Here is a 13,412-nt window from a genome sequence, read left to right as displayed (position 1 = left end):
TTAGACTTTGTCACCCCACTGAAAAATGTGTAACTAACCTACTAGCTTAATTTGAATGATTAAATAAATCAGTAAACGTTTAAAAATCATGTACAATTCAATAACTTTCTCTGCTCTGAGACGTTGGGGGTGTGTCTACTGGAGGACACACACACACACACACACACACACACGTATTGATCTACTCACTTAAGTGGGGACCAAAGTCCATGAATGAAAACAAAAGTAAAGACACTGTTATTAAACCTCCTGTTCAAGAGAAGCAGCGATCAGCTGCTGTGGTTTCACCTAAAGGATGTAAGAGTGTGTGTCTGATGGAGGAGTTCTGTCCTCTCCTCCTAATGCACTGCCACAAACACACACAAACACACACACACACACACAGGAATAATGGACTAATTCTATGAGCCAACTGTCACTATCCATTATCTGTGCAATAACAAAGCACTTGTTGCAATGACCCATGTGCAATACGTCTCTGCTGCTTATCGAAATAAATGTGCTCTTATAAACTCTGTGGCTCTGACAGCTTAAGTAAATGTTTTAACACTTTAACACTTTTACCATACATATTCTATTTAGTATTCAGCTATATTTATTGTTTTATATTCATATCTCTTGCTAATATTGTCTTTTCTTATTCCTTATTTTATTTCTTGAATGTTATTTTAATTCTGAAGGAGCAAATGTAATGAACCACATTTTCCCCACAGGGATTAATAAACGCCGCTCTGATATCAAACTCCCTGTTCAACAAACGTGTAGAGAAGTGACATTTTCACAATTTTGTCACAGTTTAACAACATACTGTACACAAACACAGAGCTGCTTCAGCTGCAGTCTCTCTGTCAGCAGCACCCGCAGCCTCACAGCAGGAGGCTGCTCTTCTTTCTCTTCTTATTCTCCACTTCATCTCCTCATCTTTAGGAAACTTAACTAGCGGCGGAGCTTTTCTATGTGTTCTTGCGTCAAGGTAAGACACATTTTTACAAGACAAATACATCGTAGCAAGCTGGCAAATCAAAGGCAGTGTAGGGTATGAGCAGGTGCAGTTAATCGCGGTTAAACGCTGATAAAGGGCATAGAGGGATTTTACATTGTTACAACGTCCTGAACGGATGACTCGATACTGTATATGATGTATGAAGAGGAGAATCTCTGTCAGTCTGTGTAACTGTAACTGTGTTTTTTGGTTGAAACTCGTTCTGGATTAAAAGCTTTAGTCACATACTGTATTATGTCCCCTTAGACATCACACGGTGTTGGTTCTTGGCCCACATCTATCAAACTACTGAAAAGTGAGACGTTACGTCTTGAAGTTACTGTCTGTCAGGAAGGGAACCAAGGTGCATTAGGGGTGGGAATCACAGGGTACCTCACAACACGTTATCTGTCTAACTGAAGAAAACCAGACGTCTGCGCTTTCTCGATTTATTCACAAAATAGAGAACAAAGTGCATAAAGTCTATGTATTGAACGTGGATGGAGCATCTCTTAATGTAGCTTTCTCCACCATTATCCCGCTGTAAACTCCCTCTTCCTTGGCCAGGTAACTTCTGCCCAAGTTTCCCTCATTCATTTCAGCAGCGATGCAGCAGGAACTGAAAAGAACTTTAAAGCATCTTAATTTGTTCATTAAAATGTCAATATTTGCCCTGTGGAGTCATCTGTTCAGGATGTTTTAGGCGTAACTTCTCCACACGTAACGATATAAAATCCCTCAGTGCCCTTTATCAGCGTTTACCGGGTTCACTCGTAAGTAACTGCACCTGCTCATACACTACACTGACTTTGATTTGCCAGATTTGTCTTGTAAAAATGTGTCTTACCTTGACGCAAGAACACACAGAAAAGTTTCCTAAAGATGAGGAGATGAAGCGGAGAATAAGAAGAGAGAGAAGAACAGACTCCTGCTGGGAGGCTGCGGGTGCTGCTGACAGAGAGACTGCAGCTGAAGCAGCTCTGTGTTTGTGTACAGTATGTTGTTAAATTGAGAAAATGTCACTTCTTTACATGTTTGCTGAACAGGGAGTTTGATACCAGAGCGTTTACATTACTATTCTGTCCAAACATTGACGAACAATGACGTTCAACAGAACGACTAAGCCTGAATCAGAATCAGAAATACTTTATTAATCCCTGGGGGGAAAATGTGATTCATTACATTTGCTCCTTCAGAATTAAAATAACACTCAAGAAAGAAAATGAGGTATAAGAAAAGACAATATTAGCAACAAGTTAAGCTCTAAAACAATAAATATAGCTGAATAATGAATAGAATAAGTGAATGTAAAGTGTGTACAGTAAAAGTGTTAAAACATTTACTTAAGCTGTCAGAGCCAGAGTTTATAAGAGCACATTTATTTCGATAAGCAGCAGAGACATATTGCACATGGGTTATTGCAACAAGTGCTTTGTTATTGCACAGATAATGGATAGTGACAGTTGGCTCATAGAATTAATCCATTATTCCAGTGTGTGTGTGTGTGTGTTTGTGTGTGTTTGTGGCAGTGCATTAGGAGGAGAGGACAGAACTCCTCCAGCAGACACACACTCTTACATCCTTTAGGTGAAACCACAGCAGGTTATCGCTGCGTCTCTTGAACAGGAAGTTTAATAACAGTGTCTTTACTTTTGTATTCTGTCCAAAAATGGAACAGCGACATTCATGGACTTTGGTGCCCACTTAATTGAGTAGACCAATGTGTGTGTGTCCTCAGTGGACACACCCCCAATGTCTCAGAGCAGAAAAAGTTACTGAATTTTACATGATTTTTAAACATTTACTGACTTATTTAATCATTCCAATTTGGTAAGGTGGTTAGTAACACATTTTCCCGTGGGGTGACAAAGTCTAATGACATTTTTTGTCACTTTACAGCGATTTTAATGAAGGGTTTGGGTGTATTTTATTTTTATTTAATCTGTATTTTTACCAGGCAAAACATTAAGAACTAATTCTTATTTACAATATTGGCGCCAGACAACAGTTGTAGGGGCAACAGTAACACACTCTAGAGTCATTGAGATTTGCCTTTAAAAGCAGCAATAAAAGCATCCAGTTTCAGTGTTTTTCCACTCATTTGAAAGACTTGGTTTTGTTGATGTGATGCATTGTGAATGAATACGTGAATGAATATGTAGGGAAGGCCACTTGACCTGAGAATAAAGCAGACAGTGGTGAGTTCTGAATGAAGCATTTGAATAGCACAGTGATTGATTGTGTCCAGTTCAGGGAGAGTTCCTTTGCATGCATGTCAGTCGATTGTATCCCCGTCATCAAATAAGATGTTTTTTGCTTTGACCTTTGATTGTGACGTTTTCATGCAACAAGATTGGATTACTGTATTTCGCTTCATACTTATCAAGTCTCCTTGTGTATGTGTGGGGTTTTGTCCAGTGTTCTCCAGTTTCTTCCCCCCGTGTCCGATAACATGCAATGGGACGCTCTAAATTGGCTGTAGGTGTGAGTGTGTGAGTGAGACGCACGACCCTCGAAAAGTAAAATGACAACGACTGGATCAACGTGCTGCTAAACCACACGTGTGATCGGCAACAAGCTGTAGATTTTTCAGCGCTCTCACACATTGTGTTAATAAGCTAACACAACAGCCCGGGGACTATTTATGGGCTTAGAGATCCTGCATACATCAAAGATCAGTGACAGATTTCATTGATCGCTAAGTCACGATTGATTGATTTATGCATTTGATGTTTTTATAAGCAGAGCATCTTAAGTAATCATACGACTACTTGAACGCTTTGTATTCTGATATAATGTTTTATAGTAATGTGCAGTTGGTCTTCAACAGGTAATAAAGCATTTGTTTTAGTAGGTAAAGTGTTGTGCGGCATCACATCATCACAGTAACAAAGCAATAACTCCTCTTGTGTAAGCTGCTTTGTTCAGGGTTGACAACTGTGTGTGTGTGTGTGTGTGTGAAAACTCACCACAAGAGAGAGCGGCCTCTTCCACGACACCACTCCAATCAGTCCAGAGAGCAGCACCTGGCAGAGCAGACCCAGAGAGAAGGTGCTATAAGAGGTGCATGATACTAACAATCATGTTGACACACATTCATGTCTGTATTTCCCTCAGATCACCACATTATTTCCTATAATCAAGGAATCAGCACGCACACTCCCTCCCCCATTAACTTCAATCTAACCTGCACTGATTGCTCTTTAAATGAAACCCATATCTGAGCAACAATGCACTTATGCACGCACTTCGCAGACACGGGCATTCTAGCACTTTGTGGACATATGAGCATCCTTTTAATTATGAGTCCCCATAAATGACTGCGAATTTTCATTTGCAACATTTCATGACTTTTAAAGGTTGAGTGTGTAACATTTAAGTGGCGTTAACGGCAGAAATTAAATATACACTCACGTGTTTGTACAAGTGTATAGCTGCCTTTAAGTAGTTTTAAGTAGGGATTACACAAGACCACTATCTGTGTCTGATACCCATATCTCAAACTTCCAATATCAGTCTGATACAGACCTTTATAGACTTTTCAAAGCATGAAGCTGTTAACTGTAATAACATATGTGTGCCATTTCAAGCTATTTCAAATGCTCGTGCTGTTATTGCTGCTATTTTTATTTACATTTTTGCATCTGTGCATAGTGAAGCATGCAATACGATCTAGGGATTTTGACCAGTATCGGTCCCGGTCTATAGAATAAGAAATTTTATATGTACTCAAGGTGAGCTGCTATGTTTCTAAAGCAGTCCCACAGGCCATGTGTTTGGCCTTCTCAAGCAGGAGCTTGAACCACCCTCACCCACATAAACCCGATGCATGAACCGACAAAGAAGAGGAGAGGTAACAGCAGAGAGAGAGAGTGGGAGAGAGGTGTGAAAGAGTGTTTGCATCCCTTCTGGAACACAAAGGCCACCGTAGTTCCCTCATGTGCAGAGGTGGGCAGTTGAGTCCTGCGTTGGTCACTAATTCTTACACCTTCCTTTAAAGGAAGTCCATTACAGAAGTAAAAATCATGTTAAACGAACATTAAATCTTAATTTTTGAATCTTGAAATCTTGAGGGTATCTGACTTAAAAGGAGTTTAATGGATCCTGACACATGGACAAATCAGTTGATCATCAGAATCAAAATCAGTAAATAGTAAAAAATACTAGTAAAATAGTAGAAATGATCAGAAGCAAATGTAACAGACAATAAAAACTGGCGCCTGCCCACTTAAATAATCATACAGCTTCTAAATCTAATATGACATGACACCTGAACATTGGCTATGGCAGCTCCTGCCCTCGTGCAAGGTCAAGTTAATGTTCCATCATCAAGTCCTGACTGAAATATCTCAACAACTGTTAAATAGATTGCCGCGCTGCCAGTTATGCTCAAGATGAACAGTAAAACCTTCCCGGTAACACTTCAGATGGTTGTGCACACGTGAAAACCTGACAGCAACAATGAAATATGTGCAAAACTGATGACATTTCCATCAACTATAATGTTATTTACCAGAAGAGAACTTGGGTGCAAGTGACCTTGCTGAAGAAGAGAGAGTTTACAGCGAGCATTTTGCATTTCTTCGTGCTAATTTAAGTTTAAGTTTTGAACCAGAGTTTGAGGTTTGTTTTGAACACCTTCCAGACTCTCTGATGTTAGCAGGTACTGAATTCCACTTCCCCACTTCTTTGAAGGAGAAAACATTATTGTTCAATGGCAGTATTTTCTTTTTTTGCTTTCGGTACCCAGGCTTCTCTTCCACATGTCTCTCTCCCTCTCTTCATCTTGCAGCAAATGGATGAAATTATAAAGTTTGAAGGGATCAATGACAGAAAATGCAGTGAGCTTTTCTGGGACTGCAATGTGTGATGGCACATTTCTTTCTTCACAGTTGGTTTGGATCTTAAAATCTATTCTAACATGTTCCCAGCTTCTTGTTAAGTGTGACTCACTGCTTACACAACCTGGTCCACCATGCATGACACTGTAGCAGCTTTTAATTTCAGTGAAATCAGCAGCTTACGGCTGCTCAAAGTCCACACTCAGACTTCAGGATATTCACATTTTGAATATAGAACAAATAACAGAACAAATAACAGATTTATTTATTCAGAAAATCACAATTTCTGCATGAGATAAGAAATTCTAATGTCTTTGAAAATCCTGTTTTTTTCCCCATTTACTTTGAAGGACTGTTGTTATTGTTGTTGTGTGACTGCAGTGCTTCATCAAACTGTTTTTCCGGACTTTTTTGCCCTCCATGTTTTCACCATTAGCACCAATTTGCTTTTTAGATTTTGTGCTCCATTTACCTGGAACCAGTTACCCTGCAGTTCGATGCCGAGATGAAACAATTCAAATTACCTGGAACATCTCGCTGTGAGGCCTCTGCTTCCCCCTAATATATACCATGGTGGTTTTTTTGTATCACTTCCATCTGTTACTGGTCTGTGTGTTTGATTTAAATCCTGATTAATCCGGCCTCGTTAACACAGATTGTATGTTTGTGTCTCGTGTGACTGTGACTGTTTTTTAATGAGATGCCTGATTAAGTTTATATTAGAAAAAAAAAACCACCCATTGGTTTCCTCAGCACGCTTCACTCGGGGTGTGGTGCTGCGTTTACGGCTTGCTTGTATAGGTGTGATCTCCTGAATGCGAGTGAACAAAGGGTACTCGTCGCCTCCAGTGTTCTATTCCTCCGTGGTCGCTCTCCGCCTTTCATCCTTTCTTCACCCTCCATTAAACACCAATACTCTCTCCCCATCTTCCCTCACCTCAGCCTCCTTTTCTCTCTCCAATGACTTCCTTGATGGCCACTTTTTCTATTTTTCGCCATCTTTTCCTTTCTAATTTGTCCCCGACCCCCACGCTCCGTCTCTGCTGTATTTCTCACTCACTCCTCCACCGCTCACTTTCACCGCTCCCCGCATAAAAACCCTCCCGTTCCTATTTCCCTCCTCGTCTTGTTTCAGTCTCTAAGTCAATCTTCCACCTCTTCACTCACCTTGTTACACATTGGACCTGGTGCATGGGGCCATCAATATTTCATTTGAGTGCTCACACACACACACACACACAAACACACAAAAGACACAGAAGAATGCGAGTTTCGGAGCCAGATAAATAACAGACTGAGTCCTCAAATTCCACTTTAGACCAAAATCAAAGGCAAATGTATCCCGCTAATATGCACCCACTCACAAGATTACTCTCAGCAAATCATTTCGGTTTTATCCTCTTCTAGATTGTCAGTCAAGTTCAACATTATTGCTCAAACACGGCAGACTCACCTGTGCGTAAGATGTGCAAGATACTGCAGCTTTTAGCTTTTAGTCTATCTGGTTTTTTATTATACTTTTACAGCTTCTTTGCATTCTACTTGCTTTTTAACTTTCCATTTTACGATATTTATGTAGCATATGTTCGTTTTTTTTATTTCCTATTTTAAAAATGTTAGGCCTTGTTTGTTTGTTCACTTTATGACTAACCTGCTGCTGTAAAGTGCTACTGGATGCTTGAATTTCCCTCAGTATCAATAAAGTATCTATTTATCTATCTGTTATTTTACAACGTCATAAAATAAGTATATAATTATCAGATGGTTGAGTGTTGCATAACCATATGAGGAATTTCTGTGTTCCTATTAAATGATCAGAGGTTCATACTAGGATCAAAATGCCTCTGTACACACTTGGTTAGACCTGCAACCGATGGAGAGCAAGTTGCTTAAAATGGAAGCAATAGCTGAAAGGCAGTTGCTCTTCGACGGCTGCCGTGTCGGACGTATACAGAAGCTGCTAGACGTCACTTCGCCGTCATCCTCCCGACTCTAGTGCACCGGGGATTTTGTGAAAATTGGTTCCCTATTTTCCAGCAGATTCTGGAGATGGCCAGAGCGGCATTCTCGCCTGACGTGTCTGCAGAGAGAAATCAAATTGCCGGCAGACTCGGCTGGGTTCACGCAGGCTACCACTGAGTGCAAATATTTCACTTTCCAGCCCTGTATAATATGACTGCGAGAGACATTCTGCAGCCATTCTAGCTGATGTGTCTCTCTCATGATTCCTATCTCCAATCTTCCAATTTAAAAGCGGGGTCATTCTTAGGGCTTGCACACATTTGTTGACCAGGACAAAGTGAAGGCACAAGATTTTCAATCGCACCTTTGTACTCAAAGCTCTCACTTTAACACTTTGATTTAGTAGAATTTCAGCAGGACAAACATGTTTACAAGATCCATCTTAGACAGAATAACACAACCCATGTCTCACAGTGGTTAAATGCCACGGTTTCACAACTAAAGAAGCCTCTTTTGGATGAAAGTCCAGTTCAGTGACACGGTTTCAATGCACGATGACCTGGTCGAACGAGGATCCACACAGACATGTTGGATTGTGCTTCTGTGGGTGAAGTGAAAGCAGTGGGAGCACTTGACCCACTGTTCATTTGTAACAGTCGGGGGTAGACGCATCGTTCTTTGTCACGTCTTACTGCGGTGTCAAGACTCACATCAAACATACAACACAGGACCACACACACACACAAACACACACACTGCAGCAGAGACTATACTTTCCAGGCATAAAAGCTGACCTTGTCAGGACCTCATGGAGACCAAAACCTGGTCCCATGAGGAATTAGCTAAGTTTAGGGAAATGATTTGAATAGTGGTTGGGTCAAAGCTGTATCTCTCCTTTCTCTCTCTCTCTCTCTCCCTCCATTGTGCATTGGCTTTGCCTATATAGAATGTGCGGGAGCCTGTGTGTGTGTGTGTGTGAGGGGATAATGATGTGAGAGCATGCAGGAACTATATAAGAGCTTTACTGGTTGTCAGTCAGTGGTGGCTTTTTTCCCTCGGCTGCTCCCTGAACAGGATTAATATGCAATACTTAGCAGCATTAGTCACTGAGACCTGGTCCGCACACACACCCACTGTGATGCAGACAAAAATGCTGCAGAAAATGTGTATGTTGGCATAGTTTATATTATTTTTAAACTAATGGAATAAAGAGATTGACAAATTAAAAGGTCAGAAACAGGTGGGTGAATTATACGATTATACATTTCTACACATTTGTGCAAAAGTAACAATCTGAGGTTTAGTGCTGGATAACATTTAAAGACATGTGGCGTTTGATAACAGTGAACAGCAGGACGCTCACATTATGATGCAGTGACAAACAGCTGGTGGATGATGACATGATACAGTGAGCATGAAGGATTTATTAATGGGAAAAAACTTTTCAGCACCAATGTGACACAAGTACACACACACACACAGGTGATGACTGACAGGTGTGAATGGAGCAGAGCCGCCAGTGTCACAGCCATCATAGAATGCATTACACTGACACACACACACACACACACACACACACACACACATGGCTGACATTTAGTCTGAGGCCCACAACTAAGCGTTTAGAACAATACACAAAAACTTAAAACTTCATATTCCGGCTTTAAAAGATGTGTTATTTTGTCTTCTTATGTGTTGTTGAGTCAATGTTATGATTCATTTTATATCGCATTTTTAGTAGGGTTAGATAAAGCAGCAATAATTGTGCCGACGTCACAGAATAGACCGTTTGTCTTTTCTTTTTGTTCATTAAAATGAGTCAAGTGAACTTTGAACTGTGACAAATTTCCAATAAAATGATTTTAAACATTTTGAGTACTTTTTGCTCAGGTGTGTTAAAACAAAATGGAAAGAATATGTGGCATCAGTAAATGTCTTAAGTTAAGACTTCCTGTTGTGCTTAGACTGCAGCGTAGGTGTTTGTGTCACTCTGTCACTGATTAGAAATAAAAAAATAAGAGCTGAAACGGCTACAAACTCGAGCTAAATCACCCATTCTTATTCATTTATGCATGGCACCAATCAAAAGGAGCCATTACCGAGAATGAGGTCTGAGAAAGCAAAAATCATCACAGCCAAGAAGGATGGCGCCACTGCGGTTGCCGTGGTTACTGCGAAACTGGCCATTTCCCAGGATCCGCGATGACTTCCCATCAGCTGAGAGGAGCAGGGAACGCTTGCTGGTTCAGACGAGATAAACAGGAACAGCCCCACCCCCCTCTGCAACCTCATCACCTACACACACACACACACACACACAGGGCTTCAACAATGCTTGATGTTTAATTGATAACAAAATCAATCTGAGGTCTTTTTTAAAAAAAAGAAAGGAAAACTCATTTTATTTCATTTATTTATGATCGCTTTTTAAATTTTTATTTATTTTATGTCCCCATCTATCATCCTATGTCCACCCCCCGCCTCCCTCATGAGGAGGATAAAGCGGTAGATGGATGGATGGATGTATTTTGTTTATTTATTGCTTCTCTACACCAACAAAAACCCCAAACAAAACCAAATACCTTTGATTTGTGGACAAAGGAGCTTTTTTTTCACTATTTTATGGACCAAACAACTAATCAACTAATTGAAAAACATAATCAATACATGAATCGATAGTGAAAACAGATGTCACACACACACTGCTTTTGCATTCTTTGTGTGGAAACTCAGACAGAATGCATTCCCAAGCCTTAACCATCACAACCAAAGGCCTAACCCTAACCCAGACCCCAAAACCAGGTCTTAGGTCCCTTCGAAAAGCCTGTTACATTTGTGTTAAACAGCCGAAATGTCCTCACAAGGTCACAAACAAAGGTAACTGGTCCACACAGCTTACTGGACTCTCAGACACAGATGATGCACAAACATGTGTGAATTCCTCTCAGCTCATTTACACCCGTTCACATTTGCTTTTTTAGGTTGGACGAGGAGAAGAAAGTCTTTCCACACAGTCAACCGGCTCCTGTCAGAGCTGCTTCTGCTCTGCACCGAGTAATCTGACACAACGTGCATGGTGAGCGTGTGAGTGTGTGTGTGTGTGTGTGTGTCAGCTTTTAAGTAAAGTGCAAGCATGTGTAAATCTCACTGAAGTGAAAATGTCCGGAGGAACCTCACCCTAATGAAATGAAGAGCCGGTGATTAAATTGACTGACTGGAAAAAAGAGAGGTGTGCCAAACTGGCCAAACATATCAACCTTGATTTCTGAAGATTGGCATCGGCATAGTTGGCCTCTATTATTTTGGACATCCCATACTGTACGGTGTCTCTCTGATTTGGCCTGATCCCCTCACAGTAAATTATCACATAAGCTGTAAATGCTCATCTTCAAAACACACACTTAGGGCCTCAACAGGGGAAAAAAAGAAAAGGCGTTATAAGCTTAACTCTACAGGCAATTTCACAGACGGAAAAGAAATGGAATTGCTTGAGATAGTAATTCTTGCTTCTGTCTCACTAAGGAAATTTCTCTCTTTGTGGAATCTTTGTGGAAGAGCTGCCGTCATATATGCGTATATGTGTATATGTGTATGTGTCCCCATGAAAGACAAGAGAAGGTGCGCAGTATGATCAGGGCAGCTGAACTCCTGACGCTCGTGTGACAGTTACAGCTGTAACCTTCAAGAAACCTTTGGTGGCCGTGAACGAGCATGCGGCACAAAACGGGCCTCGAAGAGTAACCACACACACACTCTTTCTGCACTGAAGCTCGTTTCATCTGCAGCTGATGCAAAGAAAGCCAACTGATGTCTGCGTTGACATGTTCCCTGTTCCAGCAGCAGCAGCAGCAGCAGCAGCATCACTCCTCCTCCTCCTCCACGTTCTCCTCTTTCTTCCCAAACATCCATCTCTTACACACCACATTCCCTTTCCTCTACACCCACCCCCCCAGCTTCTCCTTCCAACCCCTCCCCCATATTGTATATCATCAGTTCACCTCGCAGCTCAGCAGCACCTCACCGCCACACCACTGTAACCATGGAAACAGTGGGACAACAGCAGGTTGGATACTGCTGCTGCCTGGAGGCGGGGCATCTCACACACCCTTTACTTCGGTGCTTTTGACTCACGGAGGTCTGAGTGTCTGTTGAGACAGACTCATCCTTCTGCATGTGAATCAGCCAGCGCTACAGCTAAGCTACGGTGTATCGTCCTCATCGGCACCAGTGTGCTGCCGCCATGGCAACAAGATGGAAGTTCAACATGATATGAAGCTTCCAAACAACATTTATGTTCGGTTAAAGGCCAAGTGTGTAACATTTAGGTGGGTTTACTGGCAGAAATTCAATTTACAATCTATAGATATATTTGTTTGGTTTAATTACTTTCAAATAATTAAAAACAAACAAACAATTGTTTTTTTAGCCTTAGAGTAAACCTTTTTACACATGCTTTAGTCATGGGTTGTGCTTTAAAGCCAGGACACACCACTCCAAAAAGTGTGAAGTGTTAAAATCATTCTTGAATTCTATTCCTCACAATTACGAGCGGACGTTGGTTTAAGGAAAACTAAAAAGAAAAACACAAACCCTCTGCTGTGGCCGCCACAATAACGCTGCAGCAATCTTCCCGATTACTTGATTGCACTTAGACTGATTCATGTTTAATGAGCAAATGATGGTTTCTTGTACAGAGAGAAAAAATGTTCCTTTTCATTTAACCAGAGGAAATAAAAGATTTTATATAATGTATATATAACCAGTGAAGAGTCAATCTGGGTATGACATGTTTTTCAAAATGAGAAGAACAAACTAAGTGAGAAATCATGGCTCACTAAATTGTACATATGTCATATTTTAGATGAATATTATTTATATGGATCCATGTGGATTTATTTCAGACTCTTGACCTGTTTCTCTGGTTGTAAGTGAACTGAGCGACAGACGAGAGGAGACGCTGCTCAGTGACTCTCTGGCTCTTCTGCTTGATTTAGATCTCAATCACACTCTATATCAAGCTCACAAACGCACACTCACGGGCAAACCAACACGGCTCATTTCAAAAAGGAGCTCCTCCGAAGATCAGGAAATAAGAAAAAACGCCAACAGTTCCTCTCAGTATGTTTGTGAGACTCTATTTGCTGCATCACATAGTTAAATCTTTACAGCAAAAACCCATCAAAATACAGGGTGTAGACACTTTTTTGCATGATCACTAAATAGATTTGTGTATTTGTATTTTTCCTCCTGATTCTCTGTTCAGTTGCAGAGATACATCTGCAGACATGAGCTTTAATATTTCTGGAAGCCACTAACATCCCTCCAGGGTCACATAAAACAGCTCCACTGGCATTAACACATAGTGAAATTGAATTATATCGTTGTAGATTAGTAGCGTTCCTGGTTTTATTCATTTTTAGTGACGGTCGCTGTTGGGAATGACCTGAAACAGCACATATATGGACATAAATGAGACAAAGGTAGAAGGTAAAGACAAATGGAAGCGCTGATTCGCGGGGCGGGGGGGGGGGGAACGAAACTCCGTTACCTAACCTCAGCCTTAAACCTCTGTGGGAACTTCTGATGGGCATTTTTGTTACCTGGCGGTAATAATTCAGGAGCGAAGG

At 41.0% G+C, this 13,412-nt stretch overlaps 1 protein-coding gene across 3 annotated transcripts in view; it reads right to left on the bottom strand.

The window, feature by feature from the left end:
- fam189a1 (family with sequence similarity 189 member A1) overlaps positions 1-13,412 on the bottom strand; it is an 87,803-nt gene that overhangs the window by 46,440 nt on the left and 27,951 nt on the right. For all 3 annotated transcript variants that reach the window (XM_058630050.1, XM_058630052.1, XM_058630051.1), the window contains one exon: positions 3,952-4,008. In XM_058630050.1, the coding sequence (XP_058486033.1) occupies positions 3,952-4,008 (57 nt within the window). The remainder of the gene's footprint in view (positions 1-3,951; positions 4,009-13,412) is intronic.

Source organism: Solea solea, chromosome 5 (genome assembly GCF_958295425.1).
Source record: "Solea solea chromosome 5, fSolSol10.1, whole genome shotgun sequence".
NCBI lineage: Eukaryota > Metazoa > Chordata > Actinopteri > Pleuronectiformes > Soleidae > Solea > Solea solea.
The sequence above is the reverse complement of the archived record's forward strand: the minus strand, read 5'-3'. Positions and strand labels throughout refer to the sequence as shown.